The 25,244-nt window shown below is 42.4% G+C and overlaps 1 protein-coding gene across 2 annotated transcripts in view; it reads right to left on the bottom strand.

Moving 5' to 3' along the window:
- The window catches only part of tusc3 (tumor suppressor candidate 3), a 754,082-nt gene that overhangs the window by 389,931 nt on the left and 338,907 nt on the right, over nucleotides 1-25,244 (bottom strand). For both annotated transcript variants that reach the window (XM_078556286.1, XM_078556336.1), the window contains exons 5-6: nucleotides 23,283-23,423; nucleotides 10,864-10,953 (exon numbers count right to left, since the gene is read on the bottom strand). In XM_078556286.1, coding sequence (XP_078412412.1) covers nucleotides 10,864-10,953; nucleotides 23,283-23,423 — 231 coding nt within the window. The remainder of the gene's footprint in view (nucleotides 1-10,863; nucleotides 10,954-23,282; nucleotides 23,424-25,244) is intronic.

Here is a 25,244-nt window from a genome sequence, read left to right as displayed (position 1 = left end):
TCCTGACTTGGAACTGTATTGCCATTTCTTCACTGTTACTGAGTCAAAATTCTGGAACTCCCTGACAGCACTGTGAGTGCATATACAACACATGGGCTGTAGAAGTTCAAGAAGGCAGCTCACAACCATCTCAAAGGCATGGGGATGGGCAATAAATGTTGGCTTTTCCAGTTATGCTCACGTCCCATGAAATAATAACAGAAAAACAAAATAAAGCAAATGCAGATAGTTAATATTCAGGTACAGCAAGCAATCAGGAAGGCAAATGGTATATTAGCTTTTGTTACATAGTGATTGGAGTGTAAGGGGAAAGACATATTTCTATAATTATATAGGTTTGCAGTTTTGGTCTCCTTACCCAATGAAGAACATACTTCTCTGAGATGCAATGGAACAAAAGTTCACTCAACTGCTTCCTGGGATGATGGGTAATCCAGTGAGGAGAGATTGAGCAGACTAGGCCTATATTCCCTACAGTTTAGAAGAATCAGAGGTGATCTAATTTAAATATATAAAATTCTTCAGGGGCTTTACAGGGTAGATATTGACAAAGTGTTTACCCTGACAGGGGTACCTATAATATGGGTTCACAGTCTCAGGATAAGGGGTTGGTCATTTAGGACTGAGATGAGGAGAAATGTCTTCACACAGGATTGTGTATCTTGGAATTCTCTGCACCAGACAGACTATGTTCAGTCTTTGAGTATATTTAAGACAGAAGTTGATAGATTTTAAGAAATATGGGGATTGTGCAGAAAGGTGGAGTTGAGGTAGATCAGCCATGGTCTTGTTAAATGACACAGCAGGCTCGAGGTGCCAATGGCCTATTTCTGCTCCTATTCTTATGTCCTAAGGTGAACTTCCTATGTCCTACCGAGAATAAACTGGTTCTTTGACACACTCTCGCTACAACAGTATAGACAATCAGAAGAAGAAATTCTCAACACTCAGTGAGCTGCAGCTTGCTACTGCCCACCAACCATTCTCAGTTTAGAACAAATTTGGAATTAATTCTGAAGTGTGTTCTGAAGAAGAGTTTAATGTTAACTCTGTTTCTCTCTGCACAGATGCCAGACCTGCTGAGTACTTCCAGCACTTTCTGTTTTTATTTCAAATTTCCAGCATCTGTAGGATTTTTGCTTTCATTATGTTGGAATTATTTCTGCCTCTCTGCATGAGCAGTAAGTCACTTATTCTATTTCCCTTCTTCTACTTTCCACATGCTTCCTCCATCATACCCTAACTGCCTTCTTCACCTGGATTCAGAGATTTTGCTGCCTTCTGACCTGCTTAACCTGAAAACTGGACTTGCTTTTGACTCCAGATATGTAAATCCACTACCTGCCACCTCCTGACGGACAGCCAATTGTTGATAATTACAGGTCGGATTTTCAGCTAGCAATGTGGGCAGCCCACATCCAGGCCAAGGTAGTGGGCTCAGGATGGAAAGTGGGCGTAGAAAGGGCCTGTGGATCACCTGAGGGACCACAAGAAACTCTGCACCAGGCCACAGCTATGGTTATTGGCTGTACCCTGGAGGATTGCCCCTCCAGGATTATGCCCAGACAGCTGTGGCTTTTTTAAACAGTGAAAAAACTTAACTGACCTGACTTTCTCTCTCTCTCTCCATTATCAGATTGGCAGCAGCCACCTCAGCCAGTGGGGGGCTGCCTTTGGCCCTCCAGCATTAGGAACTGGCTGCTGTTTCTGATTTGATGCCGCTCCCTGACCATTAACTGGCTGCAGCTTTGAAAATCCTAGTGGGCGTCCCTAACATACTCAGTGCAGGGTCGGGATGCAGAACTAGCCTCATGTCAAGTTCCTAGCCTCTGATTGAAAATCCAGTCTGGAGAGTCAATAACAAATCTAGACTTTCGGGGAACCTTAACTCACTCCGAATATAAGCAAGATGCACCAAAGCGGAAAGAAAGAAAATAAAGAATTGCATTTATGTAGCGTCTTTCATAGCCACTGGATGCCGAAAAGTGCTTACAGCCAATGAAGTGTAGTCACTGTTGCAATTTAGGAAATGTGGTAGCCAATCTACGCAAAGCAAACTCCCAAAAACAGCTGTTATATTGACTAGATAATCTATTTTTGTGATACTGATGATTGAGACATAAATATTGGCCAGAACACTGGGGATAACTCCTCTATTTTTTTAAAAATTCATTCACTGGATGTGGGCTTCGCTGGCTAGGCCAGCATCATCTTCAAAATAATGTGATGAGATCTTTTACATCCACCCGAGCAGATAGATGGGGCCTTGGTTTAACACCTCATCTGAAGGATAGCACATCTGATGGCGGAGCATTCTCTCAATATTGCGCTGGAGTGTCAGCTTTGATTTTTATGCTCAAGCCCTGCAGTCGGATTTGAAGACTACAAAAGAAATTACAAACTGTAAACTGGACTTTTTCAATTAGATTCACCTGAAGCCACAAACACTCCCGGCTGATCTTTTAAATCATATTTTTTTATACTTTAACTTTTTATCAATTATCAATGCAGTGTATAATCATTTTTATTTCTAGTGCAAAAAAAAATTGATAGAAACAACTGATAAAAGCCAGAAAATTCTGATGGTGATAATAAGTGAATGCTTCACCCAAGTGGATATCTCCATTGTTTCAAGGAAAACATTAACCTATTTTAAAATAATATTGAAGTCTTTACAACTATTTTATTTTCACATTTAAAATATCTCCAATTAGCCATGCAGAATAATAAGCCATAACCAAAGGAAACAAAGCACTGGGGTTCATTTCTCAGGGTCAAAAAAGAGGAGGTGTTAAGCATCTTGAAGAATATTAAGGTGATTAAGTCCCCAGGGCCAGATGGGATCTACCCCAGAGTTCTGAGGGAGGCAAGGGAGGAGATTGCTGGGGCCTTGACATAAATCTTTGTATCCTCACTGGCTACGGGTGAGGTCCCAGAGGACTGGAGAATGGCCAATGTTGTTCCATTGTTTAAGAAGGGTAGCAGGGATAATCCAGGAAATTACAGGCCGGTGAGCCTTACATCAATGGTAGGGAAATTATTGGAGAAGATTCTTCGTGACAGGATTTACTACCATTTGGAAGCAAATAGGTGTATTAGTGAAAGGCAGCATGGTTTTGTGAAGGGGAGGTCATGTCTCACTAACTTGATCGAGTTTTTTGAGGAAGTGACAAAGATGATCGACGATGGAAGGGCAGTGGATGTTATATACATGAATTTCAGTAAGGCCTTTGACAAGGTCCCTCATGGCAGACTGGTACAGAAGGTAAAGTCGCACGGGATCAGAGGTGAGCTGGCAAGATGAATACAGAATTGGTTTGGTCATAGAAGACAGAGGGTAGCAGTGGAAGAGTGCTTTTCTGAATGGAGAGCAGTGACTAGTGGAGTTCCGCAGGGATCAGTGCTGGGACCTTTGCTGTTTGTAGTATACATAAATGATTTGGAGGAAAATGTAACTGGGATAATTAGTAAGTTTGCAGACGACACTAAGGTTGGAGGAGTTGCAGATAGTGAAGAGGATTGTCAAAGGATACAACGGGATATAAATCGGTTGGAGACTTGGGCGGAGAAATGGCAGATGGAGTTTAATCCAGACAAATGCAAGGTAATGCATTTTGGAAGGTCTAATACAGGCAGGAATTACACAGTAAATGGCAGAACCCTTAAGTGCATCGACGGGCAGAGGGATCTGGGTTTACAGGTCCACAGGTCACTGAAAGTGGCAACACAGGTGGATAAGGTAGTCAGGAAGGCATATGGCATGCTTGCCTTCATTAGCAGGGGTATTGAGTATAAAAGCTGGGAAGTCATGCTGCAGCTCTATAGAACCTTGGTTAGGCCACACTTGGAATATTGCGTGCAATTCTGGTCACCACATTATCAGAAATATATGGAGGCGTTGGAGAGGGTGCAGAGGAGGTTTACCAGGATGCTGCCTGGTCTGGAGGTTATTAGCTATGAGGAGAGGTTGGAGAAACTCGGATTGTTCTCACTAGAGTGACAGAGATTGAGGGGCGACTTGATAGAAGTTTACAAAATTATGAGTGGCATGGACAGAGTAGATAGTCAGAAGCTTTTTCTCAGGGTGGAAGAGTCAATTACTGGGGGATATAGATTTAAGGTGAGAGGAGAAAACTATAGAGGAGATGTGCGGGGCAAGTTTTTTACGCAGAGGGTAGTGAGTGTCTGGAATTCGCTGCTAGAGGAGGTGGTGGAAGCAGGTACGATAGAGGTGTTTAAGAGGCAGCTTGACAAATACATGAATAGGATGGGAATAGAGGAATACGGACCCCGGAAGTGCAAAATGTTTTAGTTGACGGGCAATATGATTGGCGCAGACTTGGAGGGCCTGTTCCTGTGCTGTACTTTTCTTTGTTCTAGTTCTATATAATTAAAAAGCAGAGAAGTGATATTAAACAGAACCCTACAGAATCCTAGACCACTTTGGAGTACTGGGAACATCTTGGTATCCATACTATAAAAAGGATACAAAGGCACAGGAGAAGGTGCAAAAAAAATTTGCTAGAATGATTAGAAATGAGAAGTGATACCTAGCAGTAAAGACTGAATAGGCTGGGGCTTGTAGGATCGAAATCCCCTCCAACTGGGAAATTTATGCAACATAATTTCAAACCCACGGACATGTTTGGACCTCATGATTGAAATATAAATTATAAAAAGATAAGGTACAGTCAGCAGTACAGGGCTAGGCAGCAAAGGGTTAATTCAGACATTTATTAAAAACACAGTGACTCATCAAAAGTGTTTGGACGTTGACTAATGCAATCAAGAAGTCTGATTACCCAATACAATGGCACAATGGACATATTACCAATATAATACACTCAAGGAATTCTGCAACCACCACAGACAATAGTACTGAATAGGGTCATTGAAACCCTCATTAACTTTGGAGCCAGGCACTGTTACTGTGCTGTTACTGTGCCACATCAAACAGCAGGAGAATTGCTCATACAATGAGAAGTGATAATATTCGTCTGGATGCATCTTCCATGGAAAACCCCATAATTTCAACTCACAGGAGCTGATGACATTTGTCTGGACTTTGTGTGGAATCAACTAAATGGACATTGGAACAACAGGAAATATGTTTTGACATGTTTGAGTTAAATTATTATAAAAGAATATCTGAATATCTGGGCTGCAGTTGGAAGGAGGGTCAGGGCTGGTCACTTTGACCCAGGCCTACATTCTACACTGGACAGACCGGTCGTGTTGGGGATTGTTAAATATTTTCAGCCATATCGTGGTGATATTGGCCTGAAGGTTTTGGGCTGCAGTCAGTGGAAGGGTTGAGTTTGGTCACCTTGATTCAGGCCTACAGTCAACACCGGACAGACCAGCCATGTTGAGGATTGTTCATCTCAGCCAAATTGTAGTGATATTGGTCTCTGGTTTTGTGAAGGTTTGGGCTGAAAACTTGGTGTTTTTTTTTCCGGTACCTTGTAACTTGTTTCAGCCATATCTTGGTGATATTGGTCTGAGAGTTTTTCTTAAGGTTTCAGGACAAGACATGGTGGTTTGCCTGTGTTTTTGTAAGTTCAAACCGGGTTGCGGGAATTTTATGTGGATTTAGCATTTTTGTAAGTTTAAGCCTAATTCGTGGTGACTTTGTGTCGGGTACTGGGAACGGGTCATTTAAAATTTTGAGGTTCTGTACTGTGGGGTTGTGGGTAATTCAATAAAGCAATTGTGAATTATCAGAAGAAACATATTTCGCTGGTCATTCTATTCAAGCCATGTACTTGTGAATCTGGTGTCACGAACTTGAGTGTTGGGAGCATCTCTGAAGGAAAAGGGGAACCTCTACATGATTTTTTCTCTGGATGATTGAGGGGACACCTAATAAAGTTCTTTAAACTATGTAAAGGTTTAAAAGGGTAAACATAGAGAAGATGTTTTCACTTTCAGGCAAGGCCACAACTAGAGGACAAAAATATAAGACAGTCATATTTATATATATATATAATATATATATATTTCCAATAGGAAATTCAAGAGAAACTTCTTCATCCAAATAGTGGCTAAAATGTGGAATTCACTACCACAAACAGGCAAGCAGCATAGATGCATTTAAGGGAGAGCTAGATAAATACATGAGGGAGAAAGGAGTAGAGAATATGCTAATGAGGTTAAAATAGAAAGGGTGAGAGGAGGCTCCTGTGGAGCATAACACCAATATGGATCTGCTGGACTGAATGGTCTCTTTCTATGCTGTAAATAGCACCTTAGTATGTAAATATGATAACATTAAAGATAACAATCCCTGAGCTTCAATTTAATTTGTATAATTAAAACAGCAGGTTTAATAAGACTACAGTATGCTTTGGGAATATAAGTTTGATAAAGCTGCATTGTTACATCATTGATTCTTATGTAAGCTTATGAAGAAAGGGAAAGTTTAGAAGAATGAGATGTGGTCTTATTGAAACATACAGGATTTTCCCCTTGGCGATTTGGGGGCGGGGCCTGCTCGCCGAGGGGAAAATGACGCGGGATGACGTCAGGAGGAACCCCCCAACATCATCCCGGTCCATTTAAATCTTCAGGAAGGCGGGCGGACAGCAAAATCAAAAATTTGTCTAACAGCCTTGAATAAATTCAATGACTCAGAGTCCACTGCTTTTTGGGGAAGAGAAGTCCATATACTAATGACCCTTTGAGGGAAAAACATTCTCCCTATCTCTGTCTTAAACGGTAGACCTCTTACTCTTAAACTGCCTGCTGCTTCTAGTCTCTTCCACATGTGGAAGCATTCTCCCAGTATCTACCCTATCAAATCCCCTCAGGATCTTATGAGCAGAATTTTGCCCTTGGTGGGCGAGCGGGCCCTACCGGCTCGGCAGCGGGCGGGCAGTTGACCCCTGCCGCCGAAACGGGGCCCGCCGCCATTTTGAGTGGGCGGGCCATTTAAGGCCCGCCCAGTGGCCTGCCCAACAGTTTGCCTGTGTTTTTGTAAATTTAAACCAAGTCGTGGGAATTTTATGTGGAGTTAGCATTTTTGTAAGTTTAAGTCCGGGTCGGACAGCGAAATCAGCCCGCCAACCTGTCAATGGCCAATTAAGGCCATTGACAGGCTAGTTAAGCTTGTTAAAGACCCTGCCCGTCCAAGCTTAACGCTGGCGGGCAGGCCAGGAGCCCCAATGGGCTCCAGATTATTCATGAAACATCATCCACTGGCAGGATAAAGTTTCATGTCCGTTTTTTAAAAATTTAATAAACTTTATGTTTCTTATTAACATGTCCCATCTAGTGTGACATTGTCACATGAGGGGGACATGTTAATAATTTTAATATTTCTCTATTTTTTTTTTACTTTTCTTACCTGTCAGTAAACTCCCTGAGACAGCACTTTGCCTCAGGGAGCAGTGTGCTCTTTCGCGTGCATGCGCCAAAGAGTGCACTTTGACAGTTGGGAATTCCCTCCCCCCCGCACACGAAGTGCATAGCGCTTCCTGTCGGGCAGGCCACTGAGCGGGCCTTAATTGGCCTGCCCACTCAAAATGGCAGCGGGCCCCGATTCGGCGGCGGGGTTCGGCTGCCCGCCCGCCGCCGAGCCGGTGGGGCCTGCTCACCCACCAAGGGCAAAACTCTGCCCATAAGATCCTAAGGGGATTTGATAGGGTAGATACTGGGAGAATGCTTCCACATATGGAAGAGACTAGAAGCAGCAGGCAGTTTAAGAGTAAGAGGTCTACTGTTTAAGACAGAGATAAGGAGAATTTTTTTCTCTCAAAGGCTCATTAGTATATGAACTTCTCTTCCCCAGAAAGCAGTGGACTCTGGGTCATTGAATTTATTCAAGGCTGAGTTAGACAAATTTTTGATAGACAAGGCAGTCAAGGGTAATGGGGGGCAGACTGCAAAGTGGAGTTGAGACACAACCTGATCAGCCATGACCTTATTGAATGGCAGAGCAGGCTCAAAGGGCCAAATGGTCTACTCCTGCTCCTAAGTCCTATGTTAAGATAACTGAGTTGATAATGAGGATAAAATAAAGTAACTGCAGATAAAAGTATTTTAAAATCATATCAGATGCTATTTGTTAAAGCTATTTGTAGTTTATTAACACACATCAACAACCAGGATAAGATTTGTATATTTATAATGCTTAACAAATAGTAGTCAGATCCAGTTTACAGAACTCATATTTGTAATTGTTAATTGTTGCAGCTCAAATATGGATACCTAAAGGTAATTATTTTCTCTTAATCTAATGGACAGAATATTGTTGTTCTTTTATTATGAGGTACTGCAGATATATTGGTAAAAATAAAGCTATGAAACACCATAGTCAGAATCTGAGTGTTCAGCATTGCAACTGTCCCCTTTTTAAATTTATGAATATATTCAAGTACCTTCGGTATGATTTGAAAGAAGTTACAATCTGATTGGCACCCAGGCCAATGATTTGCACTCAGTTTTCTAAAAGTGACCACGTAATGTTTATTATTTTTCAATGCATTGGCCTCCATATGTACAATAAATGATTGTGAATGTCAGTGACACCATAAATACCTGTGAATTCCATTTCCAACATACATGTACCAGAATTTATGTCAGGCACATATCTCTACAACTAACGTGTTCCCATTTTTATTTAAGTCATGCCACACTTCATCTTTCAAGCTCTAGCCTCAGACAGCTGCTAAAATTATGTGTTGATAGGCATCACCTGAGCAAAGAGGGAGTGGGGTTTGGGTGGAATCTTTGCAATGCAAAATCTGCTAATCCTGCACCAGCTCCTACGACTGAATATTCGGCCCAGATTTTCACTCCCAGATCTTCCCAGCTCTATAAACCCCACTTGGAATTCTGATTTTCATTCCAGGGGAATGGGCTGGATTAGAAGTTGGGCCTACTGCCCCCAGAATGAATCCAGAGGCTGCCAGGTGCAGAGGCGGGCTAGACAGAAGGCCTGCCTCTGTGCTCAGGCACTTTGCTGACAGTCCTTTGACAGCTTTGACAGTTCCAAGGAGTTTATGCACTTTATGTGCACAATCATGTTTACTTTTAACCATCCCAGAGGGTGGCTTACCTCTCCCAAATATGTGCTGGGACCATATCCAAATGGGTGCTTTACCTCTACTGGCAATCCAAATGAATCCACCATGTTCAGACCAGCTCTTATCTGGTCTAATCTGCACACTCTGTGTTTCATATTCCTGGCTTACTAAAATCCTACTTCAACGGAGGCAGCTGGTGATTTAAATGGTTAGCTGCCTCCATAAACTGTGCATGCATGATCTCCGGCCCAACTCCAATCCCACCCCGTGTTTGGGAGCAGGACATAAGATTTTTGGGCTTGTCTACCATTTGTTCTCTCTGTTGTGGCAAAAATCTGGGCCTTAGTTTGTCTATTTAAACAAGGCTTAAAAGTTTCTGCTCAATGCAAATCCAGTCAACTAAGTCAACCATGAAGTGGTTATGAGTGCCGCAGCAAAAGATCAACACATCAATGCATTAGCTTCCTTTTCACCATCATCAATTTGAACACTGAGTTGAATATTTCAATGAAGCATCACAAAACAGAGAGAGCGGAGAATGCAAGCCTGAGGGCAAACAGTGTGAGATTCAGCAAGAGCGGAGAATCAGTGTTCAAGATGAATTGGAATGCTGAGAAAGAAATCCAAAAGTAACGTCACTGTCATGGATTGTATCTCAGTCTTTCAGAGATCAGTTTCTAAGAAATAATCAGAGATCCTAGAGATAAGGGCACGTGAGCATCAGGAAGAGAGGTAAAACAGCAGTTAAAAGTAACTTCATCACAAGGAACGGAGCTGATTGGTGAGTAGCTAGTGAGTTTTTTATTTGTCCAGATTAGAGGCAAGTCATAAATTTATTTCTGATCAATTTAGATGGTAACATAATAAATAGAGGCATGGCATGGCACATCAGTGCCGTTGAATGCATATTGTGTGTCATGTGGGATCTGTAGGATGCTCACTGTGTCCTGGACAACTACATGTGCAAGAACTGGAGGAGTCTGATTTAAAGCTTGCTGCTCAAGCTTTGGTTTTCAGAGCTTAAGCAGCAGCTGACACCACTTCAATGCAACCCTTGAGGCTGAGAGCTACATGGACAGCACATTTCAGGAGGTGGTCACTTCACAGCTAAAGTGTGTACAGGAATGACCAGCAGATAGACAAGGAAGACCAGGCAGGTGTTGCAAGAGTCCCCTGTGTGTATCCAGCACTCTAACCATTATTAAGTTCTAATTACCAGTGAGGGTGATGGTTCCTTGGCTACACAACCAGAGCCAAGCTCACAACACAGTGGGTGGCTCAGCTGCACAGGAAAGGAGAAGGAAGGTCAGAAAAGCAATACTGATCAGGGATATAATAGTTGGGGGAAACAGACAGACAATTCTGTGTCCTTGGTGTGATTCCAGGATGGCATGTTGCCCCTATGCTGCCAGGGCCAAGGATGTCAGCGAGCGGCTATAATAGATTCTGATGGCAGAGGGTGAATAGTCATAGGTTGTGATCTATATCTGTACCAATGATATAGGTAGAAAGAGGGATGAGGTCCTGTTAATAGATTTTAGGGAGCTAGGAAGGAAATTAATAAACAGTACCTCAGAGGTTGTAAACATTAGATTATTTTGGGCACCATGTGCTAATGGGTATTGAAATTGGAGGATAGAACAGATAAGTGCAAGACTGGGGAGATGGTACAGGCAGGAGAGTTTTAGAATCTGCAATTCCCAAAAAAATTTCCAAAAAAAATCGAATGACCTTGTTTTATTAACAGCACATTACATAGACACTACCCAAGTCTCAACTATGTTTAAATCTGAATTTAATCCAATCATATTTTATTCTTTAATTGCAAAACACTTACCACTTGACCATTTTGTGGGTTCTTATGGGCATATGGAGGGCCTCGAATGTGATTCCACATTTGTCCAGATGTCATGGCAAATACCACACACTGTGAAAAAATAAGAATGTGCTAATTATGAATTTCCACTTTTTTTTGTCCTTTTTAGTCCATTCTCAACAAATAAACTGGTACTGTGAACACCTGTTCCAGAACAGAACGAAGCTGGCCTGACCCAATTTTCTAATTTCGACCACTTGCCTAAGTGGAATTCTCTCCTGACAAATGGTAAACATGTGCAGGTAGTTAGATTGGCTACCAATCAAAATATTGTTGTTCTTAAAGGTACCTACTTGCCCTTGAACTGCAGAAAGGAGTGCTGCAGCTGGTTGAAAATGGAGTTGTAGGAAATAGTGAGGATCTTTGTGTAATCATGGCAACAGCTTTCTCTAGACAGGGGTGGTGATGGAGAACATCAGAACATAAGAAATAGGAGCAGTGGTAGACCATACATCACTTCAAACTTCCTCAGCCATTCAATAAGATCATGGCTGATCTTGGATCTCATTTTCATTTCCCAATCCAATCCCCATATCCCTTAATTCTCCTAAAGTGCAAAAATCTATCCATTTTAGCCTTGAATATACCCAATAAGTGAGCAAGAAGGCAGAGGCATAGGCAGCATGGGATTAGGCAGCAACAGAAGTCAATGAGGACCTGGGAGCAGCTGAGAAAAAATATTAGTGGCGTTAAAGGATATGCCAAGATAAGTCAAGTATCTTCATGTGCAACACTAATACTGTTTCATGTAAGCTGTGACACTGATGTAACTGCTAATTAGCTACACTATTGACTCCTTTTTGCAACAACCACACTTCCTGACATCTGCATGCCTTGCAGGCAACAGGAGCCAATAGTTGAACTTCTGATGGCAAGTTAATGGAAGTAGCCATTACATAGGATGTACAGCACAGAAACAGGCATTCGGGACAACTGGTCCATGCTGGTACATATACTCCACTCAAGCTGCCTCTTCTTTTCTCATCTAAATCTACCATCATAACCACCTATTTCCTCTTACCTCATATGCTTGTCTAGTTTCACCTTAGTTGCATCTATACTATTTGCTTCAACAACTTCCTGTGGGAATGAGTTCCACATTCTCACCACTCTTTGGATACAGAAGTTTCCTCCGAATTCCATGTTGGATTTCTTGATGACTTTTTAAAAATATTTTCTCATAGGATTTGGGCGTCGCTGGCTAGGCCATTTGTTGTCCATCCCTAATTGCCCTTGAAAAGGTGATGGTGAGCAGCCTTCTTGAACTGCTGCAGCCCATGTGGTGTAGGTACACTCACAGTGATGTTAGGAAGGGAGTTCCAGGGTTTTGACGCAGCAACAGTGAAGGAACGGCGATATAGTTTCAAGTCAGGATGGTGTGTGGCTTGGAGGGGAAACTGCAGGTGGTGGAGTTCTCATGCATCTGCTGCCCTTGTCCTTCTAGATAGTAGAAGTTGTGGGGTTGGAAGGTGCTATCGCAGGAGCCTTGGTGAGTTGCTTCAGTGCATCTTCTATATAGTACACACTGCTGCCACTGTGTTTCAGTGGTGGAGGGGCTGAAAGTTTAAGGTGGTGGATGGAGTGACAATCAAGCGGCTGTTTTGTCCTTTTTGCATCACAAAAATTAGTATGCAGGCACAGCAAGTAATTAGGAAGGCAGCTGGAGTGTTGATGTTTCTTGCAAGGTGAATGGAATATAAAAGTAGAGAAGTTTTACTGCATTTGGTGAGATCACATCTGGAATACTGTCCAGTTTCTGTCTCCTTTTTAAAAAAATGAACATATTAAAAGCAGTTCAGAGAAGATTCACTCAACTCATTCCTTAGATGAAGGGCTTATCTTATGAAGAAAGGTTGAACATGTGGGCCTCAATCCATTGGAATTTAGAAGAATGAGAGGTGATCTTATTGAAACATATAAAGTCCTGAGGAATTTTTTATTTTCGTTCATGGGATGTGGGTGTCACTGGCTAGGCCAGCATTTATTGCCCATCCCGAATTGCCCTTGCTCAGAGGGCATTTAAGAGTGAACCTCATTGCTGCAGATCTGGAGTCACATGTAGACCAGGTCAGGTAAGGACAGCAGATTTGCTTCCCTAATGGGCATTAGTGAACCTGATGGATTTTTACAACAATTGACAATGGTTTCATGGTCATCATTAGACTTTTAATTCTAGATTTTTATTGAATTCAAATTCCACGGATTCGAACCCGAGTCCCCAGAGCATTACCCTGGGTCTCTGGATTATTAGTCCAACGACAATACCACTCGCCATTGCCTCCCCCTAGTTGATTGGTTGGATACTGGCAGGATGTTTCCCCTTGCGGGAACTAGGGGTTCTTGGGGTTAGTCGAGCGACAAAGGGCAGAATTTTCCATTCTGGAGACTAAGTGTGGTGGAGGGCAAGAAAGTTGGCATGATTCCCACTTTTCGTCTGCCCCGCCTTCACCTCATGGGGCCGTAGGTCCTGGAGCTATACTTAAATGGCACCCACATAGACACTCATTCACTGCAGCCCAGGTGTGCTGTTTAGTTCTGGTTCTCAATGATGCCCAAAAGAACCAAACCCTCCACTCATCAGTTCAATGAGGCCTCCCTAGGAGGCCTCCCCTCCATTCTCTTCTAGGCCATCCAGGAAAGGCGGGAGATCCTCTTTCCTCAGGATGGGAGCTGGAGGTTCTCCCACCTGACTATGCTGACTATGAGGTCCCCAGGGAGGTCACCAACCATGGCCAACAGAAAAGGACTGCCCTACAGTGCAAGAAAAAGATGAATGATCTAATGCACTCTACCATCCAAGTGCAACTTCCACTCACTCCAAACTCACACTGTCATAAGGGCATCAAGCAGTCTAAGGGTTAGAGGCACAGGGATGTTCACACTACCAGCAGATGGGACATCAGCACTGAATGTCTGCCAGCCACTATAAGCTCACCATCTCATGTAAGCTCTTGCACAAATGGCGTTTTAATCCCTTACTTGGGAGGGCTCAGCACAGACAGCAGGCTTGAATGCTTCTCAATTGCTCTTTCATCCATTGCGCTCACAGTCAATCCATCTGCTTTATGAAGAACAAGGTCACCCACAATAAAAAGGGAGAGAGCCAAGAACAGAGGGGGGACCCAGAGTAGAGAACACTCTCCACCAACGAGAAAAAGGTGGCAGAGCTCGCTGGAGAGGATAGAGATCGTTCCTGTGCAGAAAGCAAGATCGCCTCCCCCAACAAGTATACATCGGCCACATGCGGACAATGACCTTGAGTGACCTGTAATGTTGGGCCTGCCTAGTCAATTACTAAAGATCTCTTCTCTCTATTCCAGCTACCAGCAGGAAAGGCGAAGGCCATCTTCAAGCCATCACCACAGCCCAGCTCCCAGACCAGCTCGGATGAGGTGCTGAACACCCATCTGATGAAGATCCGTCACTGCACTTACCTGCACCGTCCACCTGCGCAGATATATGCACCTCACTGGCACTTAGTTCTAGAGTAGGCTCGGGTTCACAATCTGGTGAACACCTCACCAACATGGGTCCACAGCAGGCGGAGGCAGTGACAGTCAAGGTCTCTGACACTTAGAGAACTGCCGGAAATCAGGACCCTGCTGAGTGTGAGGCTGATGACAAGCCTCTGGAATCGACCCTGAGAGAAATGTTGGAGATGCTGAGACAGGCAGGGGAACATCATGCAGGGTCATCAGAGGCCATCGCTAGACTGGAACAAAGGATGAAGGAGTCCATCCGCATTCTGTCTGATGTCATGGCTCCGGCATGCAAACACATCCAAGTCTCCATGGGAAGGGTGTCGGCCATCTTAGAGACCCAGGTTCAGCAGTTTTTGCTGATTTGCGCTCAGACCTCACGCCATTGCTCTAGCCATGGATGTGTTCCAGCAGTGGCTAAGCGAGAGGGAGATGGTGGCACCTCAACCTCCCCCTAGATCCCCCTTCTCAAGGAGTCAGGGAGGGGCCCTCAGGCACCCAAAAGGAGGAGGAGGACTGCCGGCCAAACACTCCAGGGGCATTCACTCAGGACACTCCAAGGGTGTCTTCCCACTCCAAACCCCCTCTGCCAGTGACCCCATCAACTCCAGCAGGTCAGGCCAAGGAGGGTGCACCTGCCCCAGAGAAGAAGACCCTTAGCAGGCCGAGGCCCTTCAGGCCTCGGGTCACCAGAGGATGCCCACCAAAGTCATCTCAGACAACAGGGCACAGCGTTCAGCAGGCTGCCTCCATCCCTACTACGGATGTTTGGGCTGCATCTATAGGGTTTGAATGCTTGGGTGTTCATTCACTGTATATACTCTTCACTATTGTAAATATAGTTTACATTTATACATTTATCCCTCTCCAAGTCTCAGGCATCCAATGGCTAATCAATGTGATGCAAGGTCCCACATTCATTCAAAGATCCAAAATGTACTCCGGCCCCCTCGCCATCAATTAGCTCGCATCTGGATTCTCAGTTCCACTAACTCTCACTCAATCTCATCAAAGTGATTGCCTTTATTTCCACATCTGCAACATTAACAAAAGCACTTCATATGTGAAAATGATGGTTGGAAAATACACCAGTGACCCTTGGATCTCAGGAGAACTGCTCATCAAAGCCAATGGCTATCAGATGCTGTCGCACTGAAGTCTGTAGTTTGTGGCTGTAACAAGTATTTATTGCAACCAATGTTAGAATCTCTCCTCCCAAGTATACTTAATGACAGTGAGTTTTTGGGAAAAGTAGCATTCAGTGTCGACACCTTAGCTTGTCATGCCTCCTTGCAGCATATTTTTGTCAGCGCATTTACGGCTGAATGTTATTCCTTTCTTAGCTCCCACTCTCCCCATGCATGATGCTGAACGATTGAAGTCAATTCCACTCAGTGACATTTGAAATGTCTGCTACAGGGGACAGTCTGTCTATTTACCTGTAAGGATCTTACTTTGGTCCTGAATGGCTGCCTAGCAGTGCTTTACTGAATCCTTCTGTAAAGGCACAGTACTGTGAGGTCCAAAGACCTGACACTATATATTTTTATAAAATATATATAGATATCCTCATTTCCATTTCTAAAATATTTTTAAAAGTGAACAAAGGTCTTTAAAATGTCTGAAACTGTGCCTGAGTCCCTGGAACAAAGGAAATCGCTTTGTAGTTTTGGAAATCTCACATCTCGTTATCTAAAAGGACCTAGTAATGATCACCTGGGGACTGCACAGCCCAACTTCAAAGGGAGCTACATCAAAAGCATTTTGTATTTGATAACCCAGGCTGGCCAGTGGAGATGGAATGTTTACTAAGACAATGGCCTCTCAAACATTCCTTTTAACCCATAATGGCCAAGACATTATCAGCCTGGAACACAAAGCCAATTTCCAAACACTAGATAAACAACCTTTGTTGAAGACAACCTGAAGAGGTAAAGTCACATGACCTCGGCCTCTGGCTTGTTGAACAAATAATATTGCCTTGCTCGGCTGAATAGCTCAGTCTGCTGTTTACCACCTAACTTGCAGCCTCACAGAAAAGGAGCTCTGCCCTGGTTGAACACCTGGCCCCATCTACTCTGCTTCTGGTGGAACTTCTGATTTATCTCTGCATGCCTGATAGTGTGAAGTCAATACCACCGGAAAAATGAATTATACGGCATCAGTTTTCAGCCTGTCGATCTCTGAGAAAGCATACCTTACTGGACTTTGATTCTAGGCTCTGGAACCCATATGAACCAACATATTTTCTCTGTGGTCCCTGTATTGTAAATCCCTTCTTTTCTCTATCCCTCTCTTTATTGCCTGAATGTGGAGGCGACGTTGCAACCCTCCTCCCGTGTTTTGAGTGTGTGTAAATAAACTAACCCTTTGAGTTAAACCTATCTTTAGTTTGCTGTCAGGTTATTATTAGAAAATTAGATCACATAAAAACCGAGGGGTTGGGGAAATACACCACTGCTTATAAAGAGGGAACCAAATCAAAATACCTTTCTGTTGACAAAAGGTTGGTGTGGGGAGAAATTAGTGCTGTTTAAATGAACCCTTCTCCTGTCCGTAAAAGTACTATAACCTCCTTAATGATGAATTCTAGCAATTTCACTATGACAGATGTTAGACTAATTGGCCTGCAGTTTCCTGTTTTCTGTCTCCCTCCTTTCTTGAATAAAGGTGTTACTTTTGCCATTTTCCAATCCAGTGGGACCCTTCTGGAATCTAAGGAATGTTGGAAGACTATAACCAATGCTTCTACTTCCTCTGCAGCCACTTCTTTTAAGGGCCTGAGGATGCAGGCCTGGGGATTTGTCAGCCTTTAGGTCTAATAGTTTTTCCAGCACCATTTCCCTGGCAAAGGTGATTGTTTTATGTTCCTCCCTCCCATTGTTCTCTTGATTTTCAAGTATCTTTGGGAATTTTTCTCACTCTTCTACGGTAAAGATAGACATAAAATACCTGTCCAATGCCTCTGCCATTTCCTCGTTTTCCATTATCAATTCGCCAGACTCATTCTCTAGAGGACCAACACCAGCTTTGGTTGTTCTTTTCCTATGTAAATACTTGAAGAAACTCTGTTTTATATTACTAGCTAGCTTTAGACCATAAGACGTAGGAGCAGAAGTAGGCCATTCAACCCATCAAGTCTGCTCTGCCATTCAATGAGATCGTGGCTGATCCGATAATCTTCAAATCTACTTTCCTGCCTTTTCCCCATAACCCTCGATTCCCTTACTGATTAAAAATCTGTCCATCTCAGCCTTGAATATACTTAACGACCCAGCCTCGATAGCCCTCTGCGGTAAAGAATTCCACAGATTTGTTACCCTCTGAGAGAAGGAATTCATTCTCATCTCTGTCTTAAATGGACAACCCCTTACTCTGAGATTATGGCCTCTGGTCTTAGACTCATCCACAAGAGGAAACAACTTCTCAGCATCTACCCTGTCAAGCTCCCTAAGAATCGTATATGTTTCAATAAGGTCACCTCTCATTCTTCTAAGCTCCAATGAGTACAATAATATTCAGCTACTCTAGTCTTCCTGCCAAAGTGCATAACCTCACATTTTCCCACCTTATATTCCATCTGCCAAGTTGTTGCCCATTTACTTAACCTGTCTATATCCCTCTGTAGACTCTGTGGAATCCTCACCACTTGCCTTCCCACCTAGTTTTGTGTCATCTGCAAACTTGGAGATAGGACATTCATTTCCCTCATCCAAGTCATTAACATATATTGTAAATAATTGTGGCCCCAACACTGATCCCTTTGGCACTCCACTAGTTACAGATTGCCATCCTGAAAATGCCCCCCACCCCCTTATCCCAACTCTCTGTCTTCTATTAGTTAGCCAATCCTCTATCCATGCTAATGTACTACCCTAACACCATGGGCGCTTATCTTATTAAGTAGCCTTATGTGCAGTACCTTCTCGAATGCCTCTTGGAAATCCAAATATATTACACTGGCTGGTTCCCCTTTATCTATCCTGCTTGTTACCTCCTCAAAGAATTTGAATAAATTTGACAGGCATCATTTCCCCTTCATGAAGCTCAGCTGACTCTGCTTGATATTATGCATTTCTAAGTGCTCTGCTATTACATCCTTTATAATAGACTTAACATTTTCCCAATGACAGATGTTAGCCTTTAGCTACCTGTTTTTTGTCCCCCTCCCTTTTTTAGTAAGGGTTTTACATTGGCAGTTTTCCAATCCTCTGGGACTTTTCCAGAATTTAAGGATTCTTGGAAAGATTACTACCAGTGTAACCACTATCTTTGTAGTTAATTCCTTTGATATCCTTGGATGCAACCAATCAGATCCAGGGGAATTATCAGCCTTTAGCCCCATTAGTTTCTTTAGTGCTTATTCTCTAGTGATAGTTATTCTATTTATTTCCTCCACCTCAAACTTTTGCCTCTTGGATTATTTAGTAATTTTGGAATGCTATTAGTGTCTTCTACGGTGAAGACTAATGCAAGGTATTTAGTCAACTCCTCTGCCATTTCCTGGTTCCCCATTATTATTTCCCCAGCCTCAATCTCTAAGGGGTCTATGTTCACTTTTGCCTCTTTCTTCCTTTTTTATATTTTTAAAGAAACTTTTACTCTCGATTTATATATTACTTGCTAGTTTACCCTCAAAGTTTATTTTCTCCCTCTTAATTTTATCTTTGTCATCTTTTGTTGGTTTTTAAAACTTTCCCAATCCTCTGGCTCACCACGAATCTTTGCCACATTGTATGTTTTTTCTTCCAGATTGATACTATCCTTAACTTCCTTGGTTAACCATGGTTGATTTATCCCCTTCCTAGAATCCTTCTTCCTCACTGGGATATATCTTTGTTGTGAGTCATGAACTATTTTCTTAAACGTCAGCCATTGTTCATTAGCCGACTTTTCTGCTAAACTCCTTTCCAAGTCCACTCCAGCCAACTCTGTCCTCATTCCTTTGTAATTACCATTATTGAAGTTTAGCACAGTTGTTTCTGACCCAAGTTCCTCACTCTCAAACTGAATGCTAAATTCTACCATGTTATGGTCACTATTTCCGAGGGGATCTTTTACTCTGAGATCATTTATTAAGCCTGCTTCATGACACATTACCAGATCTAAAATAGCCTGATCTCTGGTTGGATCCACAACATATTGTTCGAAGAAACTGTCCCAAATGTACTCTATGAATTCTTGCTTGTGGCTCCCTCTGCCAATTTGACTTTCCCAAGTTACATGAAGATTAAAGTCACCCGTGATTAATGCACTGCCTTTTTTACATCCCCTTATTATCTCCTGATTTATCCTCTGTCTACAGTATAGCAACAGTTAGGGGACCTATAGGCTACTTCCACCAGTGTCTTCTTCCCCTTGTTATTTCTTACCTCCACCCATTTGGATTCTACATCCTCTGATCTAAGATCATTTCTCACGATCGTACTTATGCCATCTCGTACTAACAAAACTACCCCACCACCCTTTCCTTTCTGCCTGTCCTTTCAAAAGGTCAAATACCCCTGAATATTTATTCCCAGCTTTGATCTGCTTGTAACCATGTCTCCATAATGGCTGTAAGATCATACCTATTAACCTCCATTTGTGCTGTTAATTCATTTATTTTCTTCCAAACACTACGTGATTTAAGTAAAGAACCATTAATTTTGCCTTTTTATCATTTTTTCCTCCTTTGACCCTATTTGCTGCTGTTCTTTTATGTTTGTACACTCTGTCTCTTCCTATCACACTCTGGATACCAATACCTAAATAGCAGCCCTGCAATGCTGCCATATCCTTTTGCTTTGTAAGCTTATGTATCTCCTTTTCAGAACCCTCCCCTACTCTATTTAGCTTAAAGCCCTCTCTACAGCCCTAGTTATTCAATTTTCCAGGACACTGGCCCCAGCATGGTTCAAGTAAAGCCCATCCCACTGGAACAGCTCCCTTTTACCCCAGTACTGGTGCCAGTGCCCCATGAACTGAAATCCATTCCTCCCATACCAACCCATGAACCATACATTTAACTCATTGACTTTATTTACCCTATGCCAGTTTGCCCATGGCTCAGGTAGTAATCCCAAGATTATTACCTTGGAGGCTCTGCTTTTTAATTTAATTTTTAATAAAGCTCCTAACTGTTCAAATTCTTTCAGCAGAGCCTCCTTTCTTGTCCTATCAATGTCATTAGTGCCTCATTGATTCTCCAACAGTTACAACGGTTCTTACAAGCTGTGTGGACGAGAACAGGGACTGCAGGGTCCCATAACTGCCTCACCTGCAGTGACACCCTCCTGTCCATGATCACAGACCAAATTGGAATTACCTAATATGAGCGGTGTGACTGCCTCCTGTAGTAAAGTGTCCAAGTAACTTTCCCCCGCCTTGATGTGGAACAATATCTGCAGCTCGAATTCCAGCTCCTCAACTTGGATCCCAAGTTCCTTGAGCTGCAAACACTTACTACAGATGTGTTCGCTCTGGATCACCTTGGTGTCCAGCAGGTCCCACATGCTGCAGCAGCAACACATCACACATCCTGCCATCACTATTGTACTTTTATTTGATTTATTAACTTATTACTCTAGTATCCCTGCTCTGTACATTGAAGTGTATATCTTTACACTTTATTGTAAGCTTTTTTTTACATCAATATCGATCTCATACTTAGCAAGTTATTTTTAAGAAAAAGAGAAAAAAGACTAGAGAACTAATCACAAACTAAAGACCTTACTTTTACTTTAAAGACTAGGAATACTCATCAATCAGCTGCTTTTCCTACACTCGCATCACGTTGCGATTCATGACATCACTCCATCGCTGGCCTCACTTGAACTCTCCACGCTCTTTTTAAATGAACTCTACCCGTTCTCCACACTCTTTAAAATGAAGTCTCCTTGTTCTCCGTACTCTTTTTAAATGAATTCTCCCCACTCTCTGCCCTCTTTTTAAAAAAAAATCATTATCCACTTTCTGCCTCTAGTTTTTTAAGTCATTCTTTGCTGATTACTAATGTCTGACCAATCTTCCAGCCTACCAATAATAATCTTTGCAGATTTGTACAGTGTTTCTTTCAAATTGATAAAATCCTTAACTTCCTTATTTAGCCTTGGATGATGCATCTTTCTCAAAGAGTCTTTCTTTCTCACTGGGATAAATCTTTGTTGAGTATTACTAAATATCTCCTTAAAAATCTGCTACTATATCTGTACTGTCCTACCTTTTAACCTAGCTTCCCCGTTCATTTTGGCTAGCTCTGCCTTCATACACTTACTTAGGTTTCAAACACTAGTCTTAGACCCGTACCTCTCCCCTTCAAACTGAACGTGAAATTCTATCATTGTTATGATCGCTGTCACCTACAGGCTCCTTTACCATGAGGTTCTTGATTAATCCTGTCTCATTGCACATTACCAGGTCAAGACTAACCTGTTCCCTTCTTGACTCCAGAATGGAAAGTGAAAGCGGGTGGAGTAGGACCAGTAGGTGGTTTACGGGGTCTTTTGGCCCAACTGAGTGGTCTGCAGACAATAAAGTTGAGAACCACTGTTCTAAAGCCCCACTAGTGGCAATGGGTACCTCTTATTCCAGACGGAAATAAAGGGAGTTTCCTCCAAGTCTGCTAACTATGTCAATTCAGTGGCATTTGTCCTGACACTAGGTCTGAGATGTACTCTGCACCAACTTACTCTGTGCATTTTTGGTCCTTTATACTCCAAAATAAATAATTCCCATTTTTTAACAAAATGCCTTTGAGACACTATTTTGTGTTAACCCAGGTGAGATATAATCTTGATTGAGGGTGGACCAGGATTACTTTCCATTTCATGCTGCAGTGTCGGTATCTGCACCAAGTTCTTCCAAATCAGGTAAAATATAGAGGAAATTAAATGTGGGGTACTGCATGTTACTTTGCCCTAACAATCTGTCTCAGAAAAACATTATTGCAACAGTGAGATGCCTTTTTGGATCTCCATACCATCCACCTGAGTGAGATTTTGCACTTATTGTCAAATTGTAGGTATCTTTGTGTTGTAGGCCCATTCTCATAAAAACATGGTTGAGTATCAGGCTCTGTGTCTGCATAGGGGTGTGTTTAATCCCAAGAAGAACAGGAGTTCTCCTCCAGGCCCACAACTAAGGTTTAGACCTTTCTTGATCCCTAGTCCATTGCAAGACCCTCCTGACACCCACCTCTGCATGACTACATGACAACCAGGGACTATTGCTCCTCCTCCCTACCATTCAGAACCAGACCACTGTTCAGCTGCCTCTCCATACATTGACCCTGGGCACGCAGATGAATCATACATGTTGCCAAGGTCCTAACGTTTTAATGCTTGCTTTGATCCTTGACAATTCCCATTTCTTGTTAAAATCAGGCCGTTTTAAAAAAAAAATCCATAAATTACAGTAATGAAGCTGTAACGCAATAATAGTAATGAACTATTTCCAAGAAGATACTTATTAGGTAAAGTACCAAGGATATTATGTTTCAACCATGATTTGACACATTTTGTTGGGTACAGCTTTGGGTGCACCAGGGTATTCTTTTGAAATAAAGACAGCCTACCACAAACAGAGTCAAGTTGGTTGAAATGAAGTTCTTGCTAACTAAACATGTGGGATATTAACAATCAAAGGCAGGAATTTGTAGCTCAAACTTACAAACAGTCCTGCTGGAGGATGCATGTTCTTGTGGATTTCCATGGGAGAACATAGGTCAAGTGTATTTGCGTGAGGGCATGTGAAAGACAGAGTGAGGCATAGGGGGGCATACAGGCACATAAACAACCTGTCAAACACTACAGAAAAACTTAAAAAACAATTAGAATTAATGTTAACACTTAGCACAATATCACTGAACTTGTAATGAAGATTGGAATGTCAATTTAATTCCATGGTAATCTGAATACATACCAGGGCAGCCATGGCCCATCCTGTCTTGTTATAGATGAATTCCAGGTTATTTCTCCTTAAATACAATAATCCGCCTACAAGTGAAACAAGAAGAGCCAGGGCAATGGTTCCTGAGTAGTTAGGAGGCCTGAATACACGAATCTGAAAAAAAAAATATCAACCCATAAGGAGGCTGTCATTTATATCTCTAGGTTAATTGCAGTTGGGGTGCAAAAACAAAAAGAACAATATTAGAATGTGCAGAAACTTCCCCAAAAGAACTACAAAATAGCTCAAATTTAGTGCAAGTTTCTGAAGATATTTATACCAACTCTTCCAAACCCAATTTTATCGATTGATTTTGAAATCAGTGTAATGCTTTTTTAACATCTGACAACTCAGCAATTTAGGTATCTCCCAAAAAGTACTGTATATGTGTATACCATGTGGAACCATTCCCCTAAACGTCTTCTACACTCTCTCCAATGTGTTCACATCCTTCCTATAGTGTGGCGTCCAGAGCTGGACACAGTACTACAGCTGAGGTCTAACCATTGTCTTATATAAGTTCACCATAACCTCCCTGCTCCTGTACCAAAACATTGTATGTTTTCAAGAAGGAGTTAGATATAGCTCCTGAGGTGAAAGGGATCAAAGGATATGGGGAGAAAGCAGGAGCAGGCTACTGAGTTGGATGATCAGTCACGATCATAATGAATGGCGGAGCAGCTCGAAGGGCCGGATGGCCTACTCCTGCTCCTATTTTCTATGTTTCTATGTACTATATGCACCTATTAATGAAGCCTAGAATACTGTATGCTTTAGTAACAGCTCTCTCTACCTGTCCTGCCACTTTTAATAACGTATGCACATATACAGTATATACTGTATGTATCTTTGACGCCAAATTCCAGAGTACAAGTTTGTACAGTGTTGTTTCTTTGTATGGATATGACACTAGCCTAGTTGTAGTGTGATTTATTTTTAGATTGCAAGAGAGACTTCCTGTTTACACACTAGCTTTGCAATGGTAGTATTAGTGTATGATTGAATGCTTGCAACACAAAATAGTCTTGTCAGAACTAATGATCCGGATACATGAGTTCAAAACCCATAATGGCAGCTAGGGAATTTAAATTCAGATAACTAAATTAATCTGGAATAAAATGCTGGTGTCAGTTATGGTGACCATGAAACAATTGGGTTGTTGTTATAAACACATCTGATTCACTCTTGTCCTTTAGGGAAGGAAATCTGCTGTCCTTACCTATTCTTCATGTGACTCCAGACCTAAACCAATGTGATTGACTCTTAAGTGTCCTCTGAAATGGCCTAGTAAGCCACTCAGTTGCATCAAACCGTTAAAGAAAAGTTGAATAGAAATAGAACCGGACTAACGACCTGGTATCAAACTAGGCACTGAAGACAACAAAGGTACACAAAGTTTACCTTTGATAAGTACTCTTTACTAACATCTGGGGACTTGTGCCAAAATTGAGATAGCTGTCCCACAGATAAGTGAAGGAACAGCATGACACAGTCATACACAAAAAAACATACCTTACAGTCAATATCCCAGGTTTCTGCATCACCATCTCTAGGTATATCCTGTCCCGCCAGCAGAACAGACCCACCAGAGGTGACAGCACCAGTGGTATACAGTTAGGAGTGAGTGTCCCCGGGAGTCCTCAACATTGAATCCAGATGGTACTAAATCTCATAGTATCGAATCAAACATACACCAGGAAACCTCCTGCTGATAGCCACACACCTCCCTCCCTCAATTGATGAATTAGTACTTCTCTGTTGAACTCCACTTGGTAGAAGAGTAGCAAGGGCACAAAATATACTCTAGGTGGTGGAGTTCAATGCCCATCAGCAAAATTCGCTCTAGAACACCACCACTGACTGAATTGGCCAAGGAGACCTGTAGGACATTGCTGCTGGACTGGGCTTGTGGCAGATGGTGAGAGAACAATCTAT

Source organism: Cetorhinus maximus, chromosome 1 (genome assembly GCF_964194155.1).
Source record: "Cetorhinus maximus chromosome 1, sCetMax3.hap1.1, whole genome shotgun sequence".
NCBI lineage: Eukaryota > Metazoa > Chordata > Chondrichthyes > Lamniformes > Cetorhinidae > Cetorhinus > Cetorhinus maximus.
The sequence above is the reverse complement of the archived record's forward strand: the minus strand, read 5'-3'. Positions and strand labels throughout refer to the sequence as shown.